The sequence below is a fragment of the Gavialis gangeticus genome, unplaced genomic scaffold (genome assembly GCF_001723915.1).
Source record: "Gavialis gangeticus isolate Ggan-Ray unplaced genomic scaffold, GavGan_comp1, whole genome shotgun sequence".
NCBI lineage: Eukaryota > Metazoa > Chordata > Crocodylia > Gavialidae > Gavialis > Gavialis gangeticus.
The window spans coordinates 48,320,707-48,343,376 of NW_017728992.1; the positions used below are offsets into that span (position 1 = coordinate 48,320,707).

Here is a 22,670-nt window from a genome sequence, read left to right on the forward strand (position 1 = left end):
TATTAAGCACTTACACCAAGACCAGAATTGTCTGGAATCACTTCTCATATAATATTATATTAATTTCTCACATTAACATAGTAAGGTAACACACAAAATTATGTTAAAATAACATGGCCTTTTCCATTGATGGCACTTTAGAAAGCAACACCAGACAACAAGACTGTTTAACATCTTCATCAAGCAACTTGGACAAGGGGGTGGAAAACACGCTGTCCAAGTTTGCTGATGACACTAAGATGTAGGGCAAGGTGACACACTTGAAGGGAGAGGGGCTGCAAATAGACAGACTACGAAAGTGGGCAGACGAGAATAGGATGGGGTTCAACGTAGGTAAATGCAGGGTGCTGCACCTTGGGAGAAGGAATCCACAGCATATATACAGGCTGGGGAGTTCCCCCCTTGAGAGCACAGAGGCAGAAAGGGATCTTGGAGTCATTATTGACTCCAAGATGAACATGAGCTGCCAATGCCAGACCGCAGCCAGCAAGGCCAACCATACCTTGTCATGCATCCAAAGATACACCTCAAGCCAGTTCAGAGAGGTGATACTCCCCCTCTATGCAACTTTGGTCAGGTCCCCATTAGAGTACTGTGTCCAGTACTGGGCGCCACACTTCAAAAGGGATGTGGCCAGCCTGGAGAGGGTTCAGAGAAAGGCCACCCGCTTGGTGGGAGGGCAGCAGGAGAGGCCCTATGAGGAGAGACTGAGGGACCTGAACCTGTTCAGACTCAGCAAGAGGAGGTTGAGGGAGGACCTGGTAGCTGCCTACAAACTCGTCAGGGGAGATCAACAGCAAATAGGTAGAGCCCTTTTCTCCCCAGCACCACTTGGGGCAACGAGAAACAGTGGTAATAAGCTGATAGAGAATAGGTTTAGGGTACAGATCAGAAGGCAACACTTTACAGTTGGGGTGGCCAAAATCTGGAACCAACTTCTCAGGGAAGTGGTCCTCGCCCCTACCTTCGGCAAATTCAAGAGGAGGTTGGATGATCACCTGTCTGGGGTCTTGTGAACCCAGCATTTATTCCTGCCTGTGACAGGGGGTCAGGCTAGATGATCTGTTCAGGTCCCTCCTGACCCTAGCTACTATGAAACTATGAAAGACTAATAAACAGAAGATTTTAATATTTTCTATTTATACAAGTTTTCCTTTCCTGCATTAGATGGATAAGAAGAAACAAGTTAGTATCCTATAACCATCAGTCAGTTATGGAAGAGTTATCAAGGTTTGGTACTATTGAATTGGTGGACTTCATTGGAAGACATACAGCCATAGTTGTATTCAGAGATATCATATCAGCATGTAAAGCAGTGAATGCCTTCCCAGCCAAACCAGGTGAAAGGATCCAGTGTGTTTGGCATGACAAATTCATGTCTGAATATAGGATATCAGACAACAGAAAGAAAAAATCCACAGGTTGCTAAAATATGGTTTTATTAAATTGTTTATATATGAATCAATACAGTAACACCAAAAAAGGCACTGCTAGGATTCACTATTACCAGACTTGCTTCAGAGGAGTTTCATTTTTTTGTGATGAAAATCAGAGTTTTGCTTTTTTCTGAAAGAAGCTCACAATAGCGTTCATAAATTCATCAGATTGCCATCTTTCACAGAGGAGTTTACTCTCTTGACTGTTAACTGCATGCAGCTTTTCTTTTTCCACATTTCGTATTAACTGCTTGGACAGCGCCAATGACTAAGAGGGAGGGAAAAAACACCTTGGTTAAAGAACACACATTCAAATTCTAGGCATTCTCTCAGTTCGATGTTCCAAAATGCAAAATAGAGAGAAACACTCAGTATGCAGTATTAACGCTGAATGGTATCATCATTAGCATTTTTAATTGCAGCGGGAAATTTACATAGAGGCTGCTACTTCAACTGCTGGTAGAACTACTTAGGGTGTGTACAGAAGTTGTTTTTTCCCCACCATTTAAAGTGCTTTACTGCACTTTAACAGAAGTGCATGGCTTTACAGCACATTAAAATAGGTACAATGCTTTAAATTAACCCTTGTTAAATGAGGTATTAAATTTGAAGCACTGTATTCTATAGCACTTTAGCAACCAACATTGCTTTAAATAGCCTCTGTACACTGGTCAAATTTCTGACCAGTGAAGAAATCCCAGGAGGCTGTGGAGCGCTACCTACCTGCCTCCTAGTCTGGAAAGTACAGGAAGGCTCACAGCAACACCTCCTGCCCCCCACCCTCCCCGGCACACTGCATTTCTGTCACATTTAACAGCACTGTAATTTTATAGTGCTATAAAAAGTGCTCTAAATTACAGCACTGTAGAACGTGCATGGAGCACTTCTGTACAAACCCTTAGTTGGGTATGGTTGCAGAGAAAGGAATGTGTCAAGGGAGCGCTCAGTCTATACAAATGGGCATGTTTAACTGGGAAGTTGTTGAGCTACTGCAGTTTCAAACATACCAACAGCTGATAATTTATGATATTATCTGTCTCAGACCAGTTTGTTTTCTGCATGTTTGAACAATCAAGAAAGACCTGAGCTGCAAACGTGCTTTATTTTTAGGCTGACCATAATTCAGGAGGGCAGGCAGTAGTGCCTCCAAGGCACTCTATACCACTCTGACTCCTGGCCAGATTGCACCCTGCACCCCTGTGTTTCCAGGACACCCATTACAGTTCTCAACAGCCAGGACCAGCCTCTGAAATTCGGGACTGTACTGGCTAAGTCAAGACATATGGTCACCTTATTTTTCTCTTTTCAGGGATGTAAGAGTGGATACAAATTGAGAATATTTTTCCTATTTTAATTAAAGCACCACATATTGCTTCTCTTTCAGAGGTGCTGAGCACCTACAACTCTCACTGAAGTTAAAATACTGAAAGCTGTAAGGGGGAGGGGCAGGGGCAGGGGACATCAGTCTGGACAGGCACTGCATAAATATTCTTCCCCTTTAGTATTCGCTCTGTGCTAGTACAAGGTACAGGGTACTGGGCTAGATGGACCTCTGGTCTGACCCAGTGTGGCATGTCTTTTGTTCTAATATGAGGAACATCCTAAAAGGCAGCTTTTGGAGAGAAAGTGTTAGGGCTATTTAAAAGAAAAGTCAAGGGCTGTTTAAATACATATCTTTAATCCCTGGACAAGAAATTAGCAACCAAGGGCAATACATGTAGCTCATTAATTTTAAATGAACTAGAGGGAAGTATATCTTCCTGATTTTAACCAGAATAAAAGAATGATGTTCCTGACAGAAGGACTACGATGGTTTAGTTCCTGAAGGGAACCAAAGAGCTACCAAACCTGAGGAGATCATTTAGAATGAAGCTTATTGTTTTCATTACTCACAAAGCCAAACCCCAAGGACAGGGGAAGGTTGGACTATCAAACACATATTTACCCTGTTGATAACCAGACTAGGATAGTGCCTGCTTCTAAGCTGGCTATTCATGATTTTTAAATACTAACGTTTTTGGGGTAACTTGCAAAAGTTTTCAGCCTTCTCCAAACTTCCTTCTGAAAAGTTTGATCAGGGAAAACCTCAGTCACGAGTCCCCGAGCACACGCTTCCCAGGCAGTCAGCTTCTTGTTGAAAAGCAGCATCTCATTTGCCTAAAAGTAAAAAAAAAAAACAAGCGGTCGATTTGATAAATCACAATGTTCTTCACAAAAACAATGGAAGCTTGAGTCCTGCCTATGAAAGGTCTAGACTCTGAAAAGGGTGTGGCCACACAGGAAAAGGTTGCCTCTCTGGAAGAACATCAATGGATGGTGGCAGAGCAATCAAGAAATTTAGTGTCTCAGATTAACTACTGCCAAATGTATTGTTTGCTTGGTTATTCTAAATTCTCCAGAATGGGGAATGGCAGCCTATAATTTGCTGAATGTATAAACTTTGTTATCTGTTCAATGGACTACACATAATCTACAGCATATTTTTGCGCACACAGTCTCACTGGCAGTTATGTTAACACAAAGATAACAGAAACCAGATTTAAATATTGCCAAGATCATCATTGTGAGAGAATCAAGTAAAGGATAAAGAGAGTTATGCATTTCTAAAACCCAGAAAATGAAAATTCTGTGGTATGCCAAATGTGGCAATCCCAGCTTTTTTGTTTAATTTCTTTTCTTATTCAGAGTGAAATATAGGGGAGGGGGGAGGCAGATGAATAACAAAATAGCTCAGAGTTAACAGGTAGTGTGGGATATCCTGGAAAGAAGGGAGAAGCTGCTTCACAACAACACTCTGAAGAAGGACTGAACCCCTGGCTCCCTCCGCAGGGTTGGCAAGGGCTCCTCCAAATGCTGCTCCCTGACTGATAGAAAGGTCTGCTGAGGAATCCTGAGGGGCACTCTAGTGTAGTAGCCTCTTTGACAGCCTGAAATCTGCCCCATACGTTGCTGAAGGAAAGATGCAGGCCCTCATTTAAGGCTCAGAACCAAGACTGCAAAGAAAATACTATTACGTCCATATGGTAGTATCTAGTTTTTGTTCTTTAAGCTTTCTTGTGTGTTGAACTCTCTACTCTGGTACCTGTGGTGATGTTTTTCTATTATCCTGATCATTGAAAAAGAAAATTCTACACTACAGAGTGCAAAGTACAATAGAAGCCGTCTTTCAATGACTCTTGTGGTCACCCCTCTTACCTGTACAGTATCACCTCATAAATCCAGATATAAAAAAACTGGAATTATTGAAAATTTGGCACTTTAAAAAACTACATTCTATCAGGGAGTAGCAGCAGCCAGTCCCAGAGCAGTGGAGGGGGAAGCTTGCAAGCAGCAGCTCCCATTGCCATCCACCATCCCGTGCCACCGCTCTGCGTGCAGCTGCTGCTCCAGGACCGCCTGCTGCTCCAGTTTCTAAAATCCAGAATTTTCACATTTCTGGCAGGTGCTCGGTCCCAAGCATGCCGGATTCATGAGGTTATACCGTATCATGGTATAGCACCAATAAGTAAAATGGTATAAACGTAGATCGATAACTTAAACACCGGTTCCTGCAGTCTTACCTTGCCTAACCCCATCATCTTTGGAAATAGGTAAGAGGAACATCCTTCCGGGGTCTGGCCAAGCACAGAAAATGGGGTGTGAAACATGGCCTATTGAAAAGTAAATTCATCTTTAGAATGAGGAATCCAGCATCTGAAAGCTGTCACTTTTAACCAGGACTAAAGTCTTGCCTGGAACAGAGTTGCACCACAGATCAATTTGACCCACTTCCTTTATAGACTTCAAACAGTGCAACATGGCACACAACTGCCCTTGTTAAAATAGCACAATCCCACAACAAAATGAAATTGCCTGTTTCAATGGTTCTTGTAGCCCTGATGGCTAGCACTGTTCTTGGCATAACCAGACAGAAGTCACATTTTAATCCACTTATTACTAACATAAGTTTCACCATAGTGTGGACAGAGAACCTTTTAAATTCATTAGCCTTATAAGCTCACATATGGGAGCCTCAAGGCAAGGATCTAAGAGCTACTAAGGACCCAATTCTGCTAGTGAATGCAGCCCCCAGGCTCCTGACCAGCTGCCACTTCCCACATTGCTCCAGCTATAACACAGCCAGAGACTCCAGGTTCCCCCTCCTTCCTCCAGATGCTGCTTCCTGCCTCTGTCCCAGTGAGTTGTGTGGGGAGCTGAGAGTGAATCCAGGGCCAGTGCCTGGCATAGGGTTGGGGATTGCAGCCATGCAATGCGTGGCTGCTGCTGGTGCCCAGTGCAGCAGCAGGATAGGGGGAGGAGGAAGGGGAAAGGAACATGCAGCTGTTGCAGAAAGGGTGCCCACACAGGCAAACGATGCAGCAGGTGTGGTGGGGGGAGTATCCACACACTGTATAGCCCAGTGTCCCTTGCCTCACCTAGTATAGCCTGCACAGTGTGGAGATCCCCATTGGTGTGGCCCCTGAGAGTTAGAAGCTGGACAGCCGTGCTAACAGTATGGAGGATTCAGCCTTAACTTGGTCTACCAAAAGCTCTTGAAAACAAAAATACTGAGCATGTGCAGCATTTTTCCATGTAAAAATTTCAGTCTCCCAAAAAGCCCAAATACATATTTAAAAAATCACCTTGGAGTGCAAGAAAACTGCTTTAAAATAGTAACTGATCAAAAAGGCCCAAAGCTTTTACACTGCAACTGCAGATAGCTTAAGGCAAGTAAGGACACATTGAAAAGTGACTCATCAGCTATGTAAGCTATTGGTTAGGCTCCAGAATGACCTGGATAGATTGGATAAGTAGTCTGCAAAAAATCAGTTGAGATTCAACAAGGACAAGTACAAAGTCCTGCACTTGAGACATAATAATGGCATGCACAAATGCAGACTGGGGAATGACTGGCTAAGCTGCAGTCTTGCAGAGAAAGACCTGGGGTTACAGTAGACCACAAGCTGAATACGAGCCAACAGCATGCTCTTGTTGCCAAAAAAAGGGTTATAAAGAGGATGGTAATGGGTTTTTCTTTGTGGCCACAGGGGACAGGACTAGGAACAACGGCCTCAAACTTCAGCAGGGTAAATTTAGGTTGGAGAGTAGGAGGAACTTTCTGACTCAGGGTGGTCAGGTATTGGAAAAAGCTACGTAGAGATACTGTGGAATCTCCATCCTTGGAAGTTTTCAAGAGCAGGTCAGATACTTGGCTGGGAAGGTTTAGTCAGGGATGATCCTGCCTTGACAAGGGGGCTGCATTAGATGACTTAATGAGGTCCTTTACAGCCCTACTTTTCTATGATCCTATGTAACATAGTCATGGGGAAAAATTCATACTATAAATCACAGACAAAGCAGTTTAAAGAAAAAGCAACCTGCTATAAGTCACTTTTGAACCTAAAAAGTAGCACCTTCTAAAAATACTTAAGACTGGGATTTTTATTTTTGCCTTTAAAATAATGTGGATTTGTCTAGCTTTTCCAAGCCCAAGTAATGTGACATGGCTCTACTAATAGAGTACCATAATGAAAATGGTAGCCATGTAAATGCAAATAAGCATTTTTTCACATTAAAGAATATTTTGTTAGCTTTGGATCTCATTCACCTCAAACAGTGCTTTCTAGTGGACCTGGATATGGCTCATCCAACCTAAATTTCCCCTGTTGCAATTTAAGACCATTGCTCCAAGTTCTCCCCATGCAACCACAGAGAACAGTCTGTCTCCATCCTGTTTTAAGTACCTTTCAGATATTTCAAGACTATCAAATCCCCCTCCCCAGTCTTCTCTTGCTCAAAATCATCCTAATTATTTCAGCCTTTCCTCATAAGTCATGTTTTCCAGGCTTCTAATTATTTTTATTACTCTGCATTCTTATTCAGACTCTTTGTTGAACTCTCTTCTATCTGCTCACATCTTTCTTGAAGTGTGGTGCCCAAAAGTGTACACTGTACTCTAGGTGAGGCCTCAAGAGACCCAAATAGAGCAGAAGGAACTCTTCCCTTGATTGCAAACAACATGTGCAAATGTTAACAATTAGAGTGTAATGGTCTGTACTGGTATTGCTTGATATATGCCCAGAAAGCACACAAAATAGGAAGTAACATATCACCTTTGGATTTTACATCAAGCTTTTGTATGTCTTTTTTTACAGTAAGTTTAACAAGATTTCTTAAAAAGGAACCTTTGCTGAAAAGAAAAAGCTGCTACAAAAGTTTAAGTACACCTTTGGTTAAAAAAATAAAATAAAAGTACTCCCATTTTATAGTGGATTTGATTTTATCTTTCCACAACAGCTTTACTTGGTCAAAACATTTCACTTCTGTTTACTGTGACAAAAAGCGTAATAGCAATTTCTTAACCCGAGCTCACTGGTCTTGATGGCTTTATTCAAATGACCAGTCTTAGTTAGGCAAGGTTCTTTGGGTAGATATAATACCTTTTATTAGACCAAATAAACTGTTGGAAAAAAGATCTTTGTAAGTTTTTGGGTACAAACACCCTTCATCAGGCATAGGGAGATTCTGCAGAGTCTGATGAACAGTGTTTGTATCCAAAAGCTTGCGAAGAACTTTTTCCCCGACTATTTAGTTGGTCTAATAAAAGATAACACCTTTACCCAAAAAACCTTGCCTACCTATGTCCTTAGACCAAAACAACTACAACCAACCACCCTGAAGTCTTAGTTACACATTGCTAAATAAATATAGTTATACTAGTGCCAATCCCCAAAGTAGTGGTGTTGCATGCAGACAAAGCAGCTGCACATAACTGTGATCTGTTACACTGAGACAAATTATTCAATATAGACAGAACTGACAAATACTTGATTGAGATCAGCTTGCTTACCCTGTCAGTAGCATATACAATATCAAACAGCCCCAAGATAGTTGCAGAGACTCCAACAGCTGGACCATTCACCACTGCAATCAGTGGTTTAGGAAAATCAATAAAATGGTTGACAAAGTCTCTGGATATAGGGAGGAAAAGAACTTGACGTTATGTCACCTTTTAGGCTCCTCTTATGCCAAATTTCCTATATAGTAATTACTGCACACTGTTGAAAGGAATGACATTTTTCTAGATTTTGCAGTTGTCAGCTGAGGGGAAACTGATCTCCCTGGGCAACTTACCCAAGTGAGAGCTGCAGAACAAAGCCAGTTTCTTGCAGTTCATCTTTAGGTATCATACAGGTCACTGTCCCTCAAAAAACATTTCTGCCTCTTCCAAGAAATATTTCTGCCAAAAGATCAGCTCTGCTTGTCTTGTACTATATTTTCTTCCAGGGCACATCTACATGAGACCCCTGGTGTCTCCTGCCAGCTGGGGCTGTTCCAACTCAGCTCAACATGCTGTGAAGCCAGGCGCACATGCAAGTGGCAATAAACTCCAGAGTTTATTACTCTGCATTCATTGCACATGTAGACATGCCCTCAGTGTACTAAGCTCTTTAGACCATAAATTTATCCCGGTTCAGTAGACTGTGAGAAAGTATGATCCTATGGTTAAGGCAGCAGATCGAGACTAAGATCTGGGTTCCTGTCTTGGCCCTGGCATATATTTTCCCTGAAACCTTGGCAGGGCATTTAAATTTTTGTAGTACTGACTAGGCCTGCCACTGTAGGTAAGCAACCCTCTATAAGTGAAGAGACAGTTTAACAAGAGTGCTTTATTACCATAGCTGTTTTGTTCAGAGAAAGTGGCATAAGCTAAACTGACAAAAACACTTTGTCAGCCTAAATATGTCAATACTAAGACTTTGGGTATGAAGTCTTACACCAGTATAAAAGTATAGTTAAAAATCATAACCCTAACTCAAGTTACTATACTAACAAATGTTTCTACTACTAACCCAGTATCATTTCCTTATCTGTAGCTTGTGAGTAATTCTCTCACTCTGTGTTGTCTGTATACACTGTAAACTTTGAGGCAGTGATCTCCTACTGTATTTATCTACTGTGCCTGCTGTTACTGGGCCCCTTGCATGTGGGAGCTAGGACTAATGCAGGTAACAATCGTCTAGCTTTTATAGTATTATATACATATATGATAAGAAAATAAATCTTACTCTAGTAGTGATCCACCATATTTTGTCATCTTCTCCATTTCACTGGGTTTGATATTGATAAAGCCAGTCAGGTCATTCCCACTACAATAATAATCCCCATTTCCTGTGAACAACATAAATACATATCAAAAACTTCTCAGTGCAGAAAAATTAAGGAACAGGCACTTTCTTGTTTATAAAAATGTTTAATTTTGAAGCAACTACTTTATTCTATTAAGCTTACAAAAACATGTGTACTTTTTCCACATTCTTAAAGGAACAGTATTTGTTTTGATATATATAACAAAATGAACTACAGAAATCAGAAGAGACAACAAAGAAAACCACAAATACTTAATGTACTGGTGACAAGGCATAAGAGTTGTCCCAAGTGCATCAGTTGTCCCCCCTCTATGTGATGCTGGTCAGGCCACAGCTGGAGTATTGTGTCCAGTTCTGTGCGCCCCATTTCAAGAGGGATGTGGACAACATGGAGAGGGTCCAGAGGAGGGCCACCCGCATGATCCGGGGACAACAGGGCAGACCCTACAGTGAGAGACTGCGGGACCTGAACCTATTCAGCCTCCACAAGAGAAGGCTGAGGGGGGACCTGGTGACCGTCTATAAACTCACTAGGGGGGACCAGAAGGGTTTGGGGGAGACGCTGTTTCCCCTAGCGCCCGCTGGCATAACAAGGAGTAATGGGCACAAGTTGATGGAGAGGAGGTATAGATTGGACATCCGCAAAAACTACTTCACAGTTAGGGCGGCTAGGAGCTGGAACCAACTTCCAAGGGAAGTGGTGCTGGCCCCTACCCTGGGGGTCTTTAAGAAGAGGCTGGATGCCTACCTGGCTGGACTCATTTGAGTCCCGTTTCTTGTTTTGGGGTTTTGTTGTTCTCCCGCCCTGGCGGGGGGGTCGGGCTAGAAGATCTACTAGGTCCCTTCCAACCCTAAATCTATGAATCTATGAATCAGAACTGATCTGGTCTACTGTCTTTGACATCTGAGAATTGTATTTCATGGGTAGTGCAACAGGGTTTCACTCCAGGGGTGGCCATGCCTGCTCAACCCTAATCAACTTCACTCTCTTTGGGCAATCTCCCTTTCCCTTTGCCTGCCATGCTGTGATATAGTTATCTTTTAGGAAAAGGTAGGCTGCCCCAGGGCTCTGCAAAGCTTAGTCTCTCACTCATGAACACAGGTGTCTGTGCTCATTGCCTTAAGGGCTAGTTACATGGACTCTGTCCTCCTCAATATCCAGGTCCATGTCTCGCAGATGTCACACATCTTGATCAAGTCATAACTGCCCCACGGGTTCTGTTCATCCTTATACCAGCCTCTCTCTGGGCTATGGGCACTTTGGCTCCCTCAGTTTCCAGCTGTGGCCCTTCTGGTCTTTGGTCCTTCTCCTTAGACCATGACCCCACTCCTAGGCTGGGGTCTCAAGCCCTGCCAGTCTCCAGCTGTGGCCCTTCCTGAGCCTTGGCCCTATTCCTAGGCCACAGAGATGTATGGGCACTCTACCTTGATCCTACCCGTTTCCTGGGCCCTCTGTTCTCTCTTTGGGGCCTCTGGCCCCTACTTATTTTCCTTTTGTCCCTTCCACAAACCACCAGAGTTGCTTACCCCAGCTCAGATATTAACCTGGAGCCCTGCTGCCCAGAAGCCCCTCTCTCCATGGCTCTCAGTGCTAGACTGCTTGCCCAGCTCCAGCTCTGGGCTTATAGCCTGACAGCCCAGCCCCTGTAGGTCATGTGACTCCTAACTGCCCCCCTGGCATACCTGCAAGCTGCTTCTCAGGCAGCCTGGCTTCTCCTAAAGTAGCAGGAGTACCAAGCCTCCTGCTACAGTAGGTTAAGTACAAACGTACTAAATAACTCAACATTATCTTGAAAGGATTTCTGCTGTAATGCTTTGGAAAATTTTATACAAGAGGAAAGAAATATTGGAGGGAGATTCAGTTTACTTATGTATATGCTGTTCTGTCATTAGTTTGCTAATAGTTATGGCTAAATATAATGCTAACAGATCCAGATAAAGTAAAATCAATCCAGTAAGATGTGGTACCTGTAATAACAGTTATGACAGAGTCATCCTTGGCAGCTTCTTCAAGAGCTTGCATAATTTCTTTATACATCTATGTAAAATGAAGATAAGAGAAGCTGTGATGCTGGGAAAGTATAACACGGACAACCTACCGTGAGTATTAGAAATTTAAAAAGCCAGATTTTCAAGAACAGTCTTTAAATTCATACCTACAGGAAGAGATGTAACTAGTGCTTTTGGCATCTGGTGCAGAGGTGCTATCTAGAATCAGAGAGTAAAAGTTGGGGACAGAGGGGTTGGGGGGATGGTGAGCACCAGAGAACAAAGATGTGGGATGCTGCAGGACACTGCTGACCTAGAGCATATGCCAACACTTAGGGCTGCTGCCCTGCCCTAGTTATGCTACTACCTACAGGTAGTTTAAACACAGGTTATGTGTACTTGCAGTAGTTATCATACTTGCAATAGTTATTTATGTCATAAAAACCTGTACATGGAAAAAAATAAGTTTTAGGTGCAAGACTAAAGGCAAGAAGAGAGCCTCTCTGAAATGTACATGAACTAGATAAAATATTTTAAAACCTGACAAGTATTACAAACGTGAATTCAGATAAAGAGGCACTAAGCACAAGTGATCAAATCTGGGTCCCTGCTGTGGCTGGCTTGCAGTTGGGCAACCAAGGTAACAGTTGGCCAAGCCAACTATTAAAAGCTTCCTTTAACCATTCCACGCTACTGAAAATACCTGCAGAACTCTAGCTAGATGTACATACAACATTGCTAAAGTATTACATTATATATAAATAATATAAATATACAGATCAAAATGTAAGTTCTCTAGTACAAACAAAACTAAAAGCAAGTCCCATCTAAGGGTTTAAATTAGGTACGTTACAGTCTTTCTGTAGTTTACTATGCCAGGGTAGGAGAACAGGCCCTATGATGAGAGGCTGAGAGCCATGGGACTCTTCAGCCTGGAAAACACAGGCTCAGGGGTGACCTGGTGGCTGCCTATAAGTATATAAGGGGTGTACATCAGGATCTGGGGGAATGCCTGTTCACCAGAGAGTCCCAAGGGATGACAAAGTCAAACAGTCACAAGCTCCTGCAAGACCGTTTTAGGCTGGACATAAGGAAAAACTTCTTTGCTGTCCAAGCCCCCAAAGTCTGGAAGAGACTGCCTCCAAAAGTGGTGCAAGCACCTATTCTGGACTCTTTTAAGACACATTTGGATGCTTATCTTGCTGGGATCCTTCAACACTACCTGACTTTCTGCCCCTGGGACAGGGGGCTGGACTTGATGATCTTCTGAGGTCCCTTCCAGCCCTAATGTCAATGAAATCTATGAAACTTTGGGTTTAGATCAACACCTACTACTCTTGAAAATCTGACCTTTTAAAGCTGGTAATTGTTAGTTGGGTGGTTATGGCTTTTTATTTATTTATTTTAACAGCAATTCCAAAGAGAAAGAAAGGTTTGAGCTGAATACAAGAAAGTAGCAAAAGCAAAGGAATGAAATAAAATTATTTGAAAAAGGCAGAAAAAAAGAACTCATAAGAATTAGAGGGAAAAATAAGAAGCTGGCCTGTGTCTGAAACCACAATCTAGGTCTTGTACAAGGATATAAACCAATTAGAAGTGCAGCTGCTATGCTAATGTCTATCTATGGGCTTCACCCAAACTTAATTCTTCCAAGTTATTTCATAGCATATATCTACATGCTTCAATAATGCAAACTGTGGTTAAGGACAGTCTCAACTCCTATTGGTTTCAATGGGAGTTGAGGCCCCATCAGCCCCTTGTAACACTGGACCCTAAACATCCAAAGGCACCACAAAAGGTTGTTATGAAAGTTTGGTCTTTTAAAATTCTGACTCATTTACCTGACAGTAAATATCTTAACCCTGAAAGCCAGTCTCCTCACCTGTTCATTGATAGCATTTTTCTTCTCAGGACGGTTTAGCATTATTTTAGTGATGTTGTCTTTAGTGGTTAGCTCTATGGTTTCATATCCACCCTTGTGCTCAGCAGTAGTATCTTTCACTTGCCTAGAAGACTCAGAGACTAAGCTTGACACAAGTTCAACATATTTCTGTCTGGCGTCTCCCTGTGTTGAAGAAAATCCCAAATTATGATTAAATAAATACTGAAGTCCAACCTGGTGAGCTATGCTTAGTACAATAAACTGAAATAAGTTTATTTTTAGAGTAAAAAGAGCTTGAAAAATCTGTTTTAAAATGGAAGCTGTCTTCATGAGGGTGATGAAGCTGCAAATTAGGAGTTTACTATAGAAGTCAGTGGTAGGTTTTGCCTCTGGCTGGAAATCAGGGGCAAAAGGATGCAGTCAAGTACTGCCAGCTGAAGGCTAAAGAGCCTTAATAAAAGAGTCTGGTGAATACCAAGATTATCACTTTCTTTCCAGATTCAGGACAAATGGGCACTTGAATCAGAGTCTATACTCAGCAACACATAAAAACAACTGAGAGGACAATTGTAACAGTTGCCTGCATTTAATCCTGCATGCACAAAACCCCCATACTGTATTGTGTGATTCTGTGATATAAAACCTAAGGATGATGGGGGACCAAGAAGAGTGTGAGATGTTCCACCATCACACCACACATGGCAAGTTTTCCAGTTTGCTCTTTCTGTTCCTCTTGGATGAGGCTGAATTAGTTTACTACCTGTATGCTGTTTGTTGCCAGCTGCTAGCACTTATTTTTCTTTCTTAAATGTTTAATGAGTGTAGCTGGCTCTGGTGTGTTTGACTCAAAGAACTCTCCAACAATCACTGCTAACAAACATCTTGTTCTGATAAAGTTGCACAATACTTTTTTTAAAATGACCTTTCACTGTTTATTCAAAGAAGGCTGGGAACTTTTACAGAAAGCAGTCTCTCTTCATCCTCAGAGCATAAAAATGACTCTCTCATTCTAAGCAATGGGAATGCAATATTGCACTGCAAGTGGTTAACTTACAAACAAGATTTACAAGTGATGATATGAACATAAGTTCACGGGGCCCTCTGCTTATTGGTTCCTACCAAAACCACAAACACAAAGAAAAACAGGAGGGAGAAATTTAATAATTTCTGAAATTCCATGTAGATTTTAGGTCAGTTCTGATTTCAAACAAACCCACTCACCCCCGCTGTACTTTTATTTGTCCTTTCAATAACTGGAGGTTAGGATTTAATGTTTCCCTATCAAGTGCTGATTACCCTAATAGCGTCAAAAAGAGCAGGGGGTTTCATTCTTTTAGTCCATCATTTGACCTTAGCAAGGCCAGGAAATACAGTGAATTTGGTACTCCGGAGAAACAAAAAAGAATTTATCCAGTATGCTTATCAATGTAATTATGCATCAATTTTGGTCAGTTTTTAAAAAGAACTGCCTTTTGGCCAGTGTACACTGCCTTTTGGCCAGCATAAATCTCATCTACAAAATTTAAGCCTGTATTTTTTTAAAGTAGGAAATGACTTAAAGGCACTAGTTGTAGTACATGCATCTCTTAATACTTCCCTCTCAGGCACCTACATTCAAGTTGTTAAATAATAAGGAGCAAGTATCGCAAGCACAAGTTGTGTCCTCAGAATGAAAAGCCTCCTTCTGGGAAATTTGGCTCTACAATCTAGGTCCACATTCAATCACTGATTTGGAATTGGGGGCAGATCCAGAGTGGGTGCAGTGGCATAGCTGCACACTCCTTTTAGATTGGACCACACTGCCAGAGGCTCCAGGGACTTCTTAAAGTTCCTAAAGCAGGTGAAAATACTCTCTCCTTTCCCCTTCCTGTTCAAAGAAACACCTTCTGCCCCTGCAGTCCCAAGGGCGAAGAAGCACCAGAGCCATTCCTGCCTGATGTGCAGAGACTGTGCTTAGCTGGGGACGGGGACAAGGGCAGCAGGGATGGACAGGGGTTTCCTTTCCCTGCACTGTGACCAGGCAGTAGAGGGAACTCTCCAGTCACTCTGTTGCACTGTCCCCTCCCAGCCCTGCTCAGCCCGGGCTGACTCTGGAACTTCCTTGCCTCACACCATAAAGAATGTAGCAGGGACAGGCAAGGAAGAAGAGTGGAGGTGAGTGAAAGAGATGGGAAGGGGACAACCTCTGAGTAGGAAGGGGAAAGGAGAGGGTATTTTTACCTGCTTTAGAATTTTAAAACCTCTGCAGAGGCTCCTGCAGCATGGTCTGCCTGCAGTGGTAGGACAGAAGAGGCTGGGAGCAGGGTGTGCTACCACCCCTGCACTGGGAGTTGCTAGTTTTATATCCCTTCTTGGGAAATCCTGGATCTGCCTGTTTACCCTGCTCCCAGCCTCTTAACCCATTCTGTATAAAGCTTCTCACTTCACCTTTAGAGGTGAGTTGTGATAGATCTTGGATTTAGTAGTAGAGTGTGATCAAGGTCCAAGTACTATTACTATTATTCTCCCTCAAATTTTTACCCAAAATGAAGACTTCTAGAAGCAGATGAGCTTGTTTAAAATTGATCCAAATTGAGCCACAACAATTATATCTGCACTCTTTGCATTTCTTCAGCATTCTTTGGAGAATCACTAAAAGTGGAAGCAGTGCTCCTGTGTGAACCAATTGTGAAGACTGAAATGTCTAAGAAACCTGGTAGAAATAGTTAACAAATGTTCAAGTGCAAGACTAGATGACTGTGACTAAAGTTACATGGAAGAGACAGAATCTGTCCTGAGTAGTTCAGAGGGAGCATAGCAATAGCTAACCCCTGATTAAATCCAATGGACCTACATTCAAAACTTAAGCCTACTTCATACAAGACACATGACTAGCAAAATGTTATTCCCTCACCTTTGCCCTGAAGATGCCTTGTGTGGTACAGCCCTATCATATCTCCCTTTAAATCCTGAAGATCACCATCAGTAGTCTGATAGCATACACAACACTCAGTGACGAAAAAGGGTATTTGTATACCTCAGGGCAACCTACAGAACCTAGTGCAGAAGTGTGGCACGCTTGAACTTTCAAGAGGCATGCCATGCTCCTCAAATCACAGAAGCAATGCTTCCAATCTTCAACTAATCCCTCTGCTATCTGATACGGCACTGCACACAGAACAACACTCCCCGCCACCCCCTTTGTCATTGCTTTAACTAGTTGTTACACCATCAGGTTTAGTGAGAAATTTCCAGTGGCTACTGGCAGTTCCTGGGGGACAGTGTTATAGTTGTATTGCAGGGACTGTGTATACTTTGATCCAGCCTCAGCACTGCCAAATACATCTGCAAAATACAGCAGCACTGCTGAGGAGGCAATCCAGCCTAGAGCATCCTGAAGCAATAACCTAAATGTAGATGGTTTCTAGGGCTGTGCAAAACTTCAGTAGCCACTTCAATTTGGAGGAGATTTGGCCCAATTTGGTGACCGAATCTGAATCGAATCGAGAGACCAATTAAAGTTCCAAACTGAATTGGAAGCCTCTGCATCAGTTCAGAAAAGATTCAGCCTGATTTGGAGAATTGCCCATAGACTAAACAGGCAGCAGTCCTCACCACACTGGACACAGCTGCCAAGTCTGTTGGGGTTGGGGGAGAGAAGGGATGTGGGGGAGGGAGGGATTGGGGCTGGGATAAGCTGCTTAGCTGAGGCAGGAGGGCACGGGACTTGGGGGACGTGTGGGATTCAGACTCAGCAGTGCTAGGAACAGGGGCTATGCCCTGCTGCCATTTGCCCAGCTGGGGCGGCGGGATGGGGTGCGTGATGCAGGCATGGCTTGCTCCGGGTGGAAGGAGAAAAATCCTTCAGAGAGTATAAAATAGACAAATATCCAAAGCAGGACGTTCAGCTAGTACACAATGTGCTTCCAAGCTCTACCTGATTGGTTAATAAAGAGATGTCAAGCAATAAATTTATAGTTCTACTTTATTTACCTTAGACAAACTGCCAAGAGAATTCCAAGCATCCCATTTGGCCTTTTTGACAAAGTCAAGCATACCTGGCTTTGCAGAACTGCAGGGACCTTCAGTTGCCTGTGTGAAGATGAAACAAATTCATATGAACCTTTAAGTTCAAATTTTTCTCTCCAAAAAAAACAGGACAAAGAACATAGTCCTGGCACAATGTTACGTAATCCCTGGCCCAGAGGTCAGGCCTAAGTTTTAAAATAGTTACGCATTTAAATTTCTCAGCAACTTTTCAGTATGGTAGAAACACCAATCATTTTAATTTAAGACTAAATATGCACATACACCATTTATAAAAAAGCACTGCAAGTAAGAAAACTCTAAGAAACAAAGAGATTCAGACTTCAGAAAGGCAAATTTTAGCTCGACTTTACAATGCCTTATTTAAAGCTCTTTATATTCCCCTTTCTTATATCCTTCACCTTTAAAAAGGCCATAGCCACTTTTTAAACAGAAGGTATCTGACCTACCTGTTTGAACAATGCATAGATCTTCAATTTTACTTCATTCCCAGGATCAGTTTTCAAAAGTTTCAGCTGAGCACTTGCCTTTTCAAAGTCTTCCTGGCTAACAGACATGGTAGCTCCAGTCATATGCAGCTGAACAAAAGGAAAAGAAACTGCCTGCACTGTCCTAGTTATAAGCAGAAAACATCTTGTTAGTTGTTTGGTTAAAAATCTATTCTAAACAGGTTATTTTTCAAAATAAATATTTCAGGTTTGCATTTATTTTTGAATATTCACAGGTGCACAAATCAATACCAGAGGTCACAAAATACAAAGCAGTCATGGTGTAGTTACTTTGATACAATGAGAAGCATTACCAACCTTTGGACAGCTGGAACTTAACTGTGTCCTAAATGTAAAGCAGAGGGCTGGATGGAATACCAAAGGCAAGCAACAGCTGGAAAGCAGCTAGAGAGGTGGAGGGGGGAGTAACATTATATGATCAGAAGCCAAGCAAGCAGTTTAGCAACACTAGCACAAGGGGCAATACTAGTTTTAATCTTGAATCATAACTTTCCTGGTTCTATCTACACCAGCTAGATCAGGGAATATTAAAGAAAAAAATATTAGTGTTCAGAAATATTACTATGTTTATGGTTCAAGATATTAAAACCTATCAATGTCTAATAAATCTTTCCTGTTATATCACTAGTTCTCTTCAAGTCCAGGTATATAACATAATAAAGCACTGGAGTCTTAAAACCTGATTCTCCTCTGTCCTATGCTGCATGCCAAGTGATCAGGATAGTTTTTTATTCAATAACACTATAAAGCTAAAGATCAGGCTTAAGCAAGAGAGACAAAGAGGTATGTAGCCAAGCTCCCTAGTCCACATCATGGTAAATTAATTTTATTACCAGTCTGAGAAACTTTCAGATTGCCAACAAAAAGTTAAAAACCTTATTGATGCCAAAATTAGAAGACCATGTTGGAAATGTATAGCTTTATCATTCTGGAGCAGTAACAGGGAATGTTGTTTTCACATAAGGGATCTGGTACAGTACAAACACATTTCTTTCAGGATCAGATATTGAACATGGCTTGGCTCAACTGCACACTAGAAGCACATCACCACTTAGTCCACTTTTCTGTGGCTGTCTAATTTCTAGGGGTGCCAGACTTTTAACATGGAGAGTATAGGGGAGGAAAATTAAACTGGGGTTATTTGACCCAGCAGTCTTTCCTGCCCAGATCAGGGGGTTGGACCTGATGATCTCACAAGGTCCCTTCCAGCCCTAAACTTCTGTGAACCTGTGAATCTCAACTTTCACTTGAAGTATATTCTAATCTATATTGTTAAAGATCAATACTGAAAGCATGCAGCAAGAACAAACAAGTGCAGTAACACTTGCCCAGATGTAAAGGAACTGCATTCATGGAGCGAGCTGTGAACTCCATGAATTACCTCATCTTACTGAGGACTCTCTTTTCACAAGTGTAGAACTTAACATTTTTCAGAGATGTTGAATAATTATCTTGCTGCTTAATTTGCCATTTTGCTGCAGCAGGACTCATGTACTCTAATTTTCTGCACAAAAGAGATGTAAAAGGAATACAGCCCAGTAAACATTATTTTGCACTGTTCCATAAAGCCAGAGCTGAAGTAGCCCAGGATCAAGGCCAATAGAAAATGTAAATTGTCCAGTAGGGCTGCCTGGACAACAGCTGAAACCTGAAAAATGGACAAGATGAACTACTGAAGGCTGGTTCCTCTTTATTTAATTGACAGAGGACCGGAGAAAGAGGAGGCTGGCTTTGAGCCTGGGGAACTGCCAATCCACAGAGCCTGAACAATGTTGTAAGGGGCAAAAGTAAGTAAATTTTGTAAATGAGTATTTTTCAGTATGGACAACAGTAGTGTTTGGAAGTCTGAGAGAAGGAAATGAAGGATTTTTCAGGAGGAAAGAAGAAATCTAACACACTGCTAAAGAGTACAGAGATTCTTAAAGAACAAATGACTTTCTAATCTAGACTGTGGTCTCATTTGTACTGCTGAGTACACAAAGCTCTGACTACAGAGAAGCAGAGATTTGCAATAAAAGCTAAGACTGACAGAATATGTTGACAGATTACTCTTGGCAACTATCAAGGAACCTAATAATAATGCTTGGGAAAATAAGCAGGCATGTCTTAACTACAGTTCAATATCATCAGAACCAAAGAGTTAATAGACAAGATAAAAAAGCAGATAATTTATGGAGTTGCTGTAGTAAATCCACTGTGAATACTTCAGATAGTTTCCAAACCTTCCTTCCTTCTCTACCTTTATGAAGAGTTCCTTTCTTCTTGGATCTCACCTATAGTTTTATCCAGACCAGTGCTATCCAAATGGCAACCTATGGGCTGAATGAGGCCCCCAAACGTCTAAATGCACCCTGCAGGCTCCCACCTGGCTGTCACTCCCCCTTCCCACGTTGCTCCTACAGTGGCCAGGTTCCTCCAGCTTCTAGTTCCTGTCCTGGAGGCATGGCGGGACAGGGTAGGAGTGCCTGTGCTGCTCGCATGTCAGGGGAGGGGACTGGGGTGCTTGTGCTGCATGCATGTAGCAAAAGAGGGAGCTGGGCTGTCCATGCTGCAGGTGAGCAGCATGTGCAGTCATGGGGCTGCTGATGTGGGGGCAGGGGAGGGCTGGGGGGAGCTACCTGCACACATCTGTGTAGCCTGCAGACCCTGGGGCTGTAGCCCAAGCTGTGTGTGGCTCCCGACTGCGTAGTTGAACAGCCCAGATAGAGATGATTTCCGAATGTGGTTGATTTCATTTACTCAGACCAACCATTTTAGAGCTCCTGAAAGAATGGTGGAGTCCACTTTTTCCAAGACAAGTTTTAATCCACTCAAAAAAACAAAAAGTGTAAAAAAATTAAGTGAGTTTTGATTAAGACCAAAGTTTTCACAACACAATGCTTCACTGAAGTTCTAAAAATCCATCTTTAAGTACTTAAAAGTACTCTTTTTTTTTTTTCCCCAGCCAGAAATGGGTAACCTAGTTTCTCTGTACTAGGGATGTAAATATCTTTAAAAAATTATCTGTTTAACCTCCTCTAATTATATCAGTTAAATGATGAACCACTAACACATGCCTAGTGGGGCTACAGAGCCCTGCCCTGCACAGGGGAGGGGTGCAGCTGCCTGCTCAGAGCAGTGCGGGAAGCCAGGGGCTGTGCACAGACCCAGTGGGACACAAGCACTGCTGGGAGCCTTTGACAGGTTGAAAGTCAATTCAGATCACGATCCAATATACTTGCCCAGATTTAACAGAATCTTTAGGTTTTACTTTTGTTTAAAAAAATTCTTCCAGTTACTATGTATGACAAGTACAAAGCAACATATTTCATTCACCTATCATGCAAACCTGTATTTATGTAACATCTGCCACAACAATGTGCAAGTCCACCTAAGAGCCTCAAAGTACTTCTGGTATGGAAGGTAGTCTTAAGCTGTGTGTCATGAACTGCACAGCAAGGCAGTCATTTTGTTTGTTGTTTTTTATTCACAATTGAACACAACTGAAGCAGAGGGAACAAAGATACAACTAGAATTATTATGTACAACAATTAAAAAAAATTCTGCCAGTCATCTTTACGTTATTCAGCACCAGTGTTGCTGGCTTTAAATTAAATTTCGCTGTTTGAACACAAAGAACTACATTCTCTCTGAAAAGGTACTGCTTGACACTACACCTGCAACTGATCCAGTGTCATCTGAAATAAATCTCTCATGAAGAGAGCTTAGACTCACGAAAGCTTATGCATCTCTACCCTACCTTCAGACTTACACAGAGGCATTGTTAGCAGTGTTAGTCTTAAGTCAAGTTGAATTCAGGGTAGATTTGCACTCTACCGGCTAACCAAAGTAGATAGATCTAGATATAGATATGAGCGTCAGCTCAGGAAAGCTTGTGTGCATGTGCATATATATGTGTGTGTACACACACACACACACACACACACACAAAATGTGTGTGTATGTGTATTCAAGTGGCACAGATTGAGGGCAGCCCACCCTGCAGGTGTCCCCCCCCCCATGCATGCATATTACACACACACACGCTTTGGTTTCTCTGTAAGGTACAAATCTATCTTGCCTTCCTTCAGACTAGCAAGGCAGACTACCTCTCTCTGAAAGATTTTGCTATGATGAGGAGTCAGAGTGCTGCTGTCGCTGTGACAGCCCTGGAAACGCGTGAGAGAGCTATAGTTTGTGCTTGTTTGTTTGTCTTTTGTAGTTTCTGTTATTGGACCAAGGGTCACCCCCAACTACACACTGGGTCCAGTAGCATATAAAGGGCTCCCTCAGGTGGCAGCTCCCTCTGCCCTGCAGGTCCCCTCCCCCCACACATGCACACAAACACACATGCACTCTCCTTCCATACCCCTCCCCAACACACACAAACACCCCTTATGCAGTGCCAAAGATGCTTACACACACTTTGGTTAGCCTAAGGCACAAACTTAGTTTTATTCCAAAAAACAAAACAAAAAAAGCATAAAAACACTGGGAGTAAAGTCTGATTAAGACGTTCAGAGGCAAATGCATGCAGCAAAGTTGTAAAACCCATTTTCCAGGCCCTTCAAAAGCACCTATTTTGTTTGTTTTTCCTCCTAGCCACAAATGCATAATTCATTTTATACTCAGGGTACCCCAACTGCCCCCCCCAAAAGCCCTCTGGTCCTTTGTCTTGAGGTCCCATCCAGCTCTACTTCTCTTATGATTTCCCCTGCCC

At 42.4% G+C, this 22,670-nt stretch overlaps 1 protein-coding gene across 1 annotated transcript in view; it reads right to left on the bottom strand.

Annotated features, from left to right (window-relative positions):
- Positions 1-1,422: 1,422 nt before the first annotated feature.
- The window catches only part of ECI2 (enoyl-CoA delta isomerase 2), a 21,342-nt gene continuing 94 nt past the window's right edge, over positions 1,423-22,670 (bottom strand). The window contains exons 2-10 of the mRNA XM_019522048.1: positions 17,912-18,074; positions 17,409-17,507; positions 13,437-13,619; positions 11,534-11,603; positions 9,485-9,587; positions 8,266-8,386; positions 4,997-5,086; positions 3,450-3,593; positions 1,423-1,704 (exon numbers count right to left, since the gene is read on the bottom strand). Coding sequence (XP_019377593.1) covers positions 1,549-1,704; positions 3,450-3,593; positions 4,997-5,086; positions 8,266-8,386; positions 9,485-9,587; positions 11,534-11,603; positions 13,437-13,619; positions 17,409-17,507; positions 17,912-18,074 — 1,129 coding nt within the window. The 3' untranslated portion in view covers positions 1,423-1,548. The remainder of the gene's footprint in view (positions 1,705-3,449; positions 3,594-4,996; positions 5,087-8,265; positions 8,387-9,484; positions 9,588-11,533; positions 11,604-13,436; positions 13,620-17,408; positions 17,508-17,911; positions 18,075-22,670) is intronic.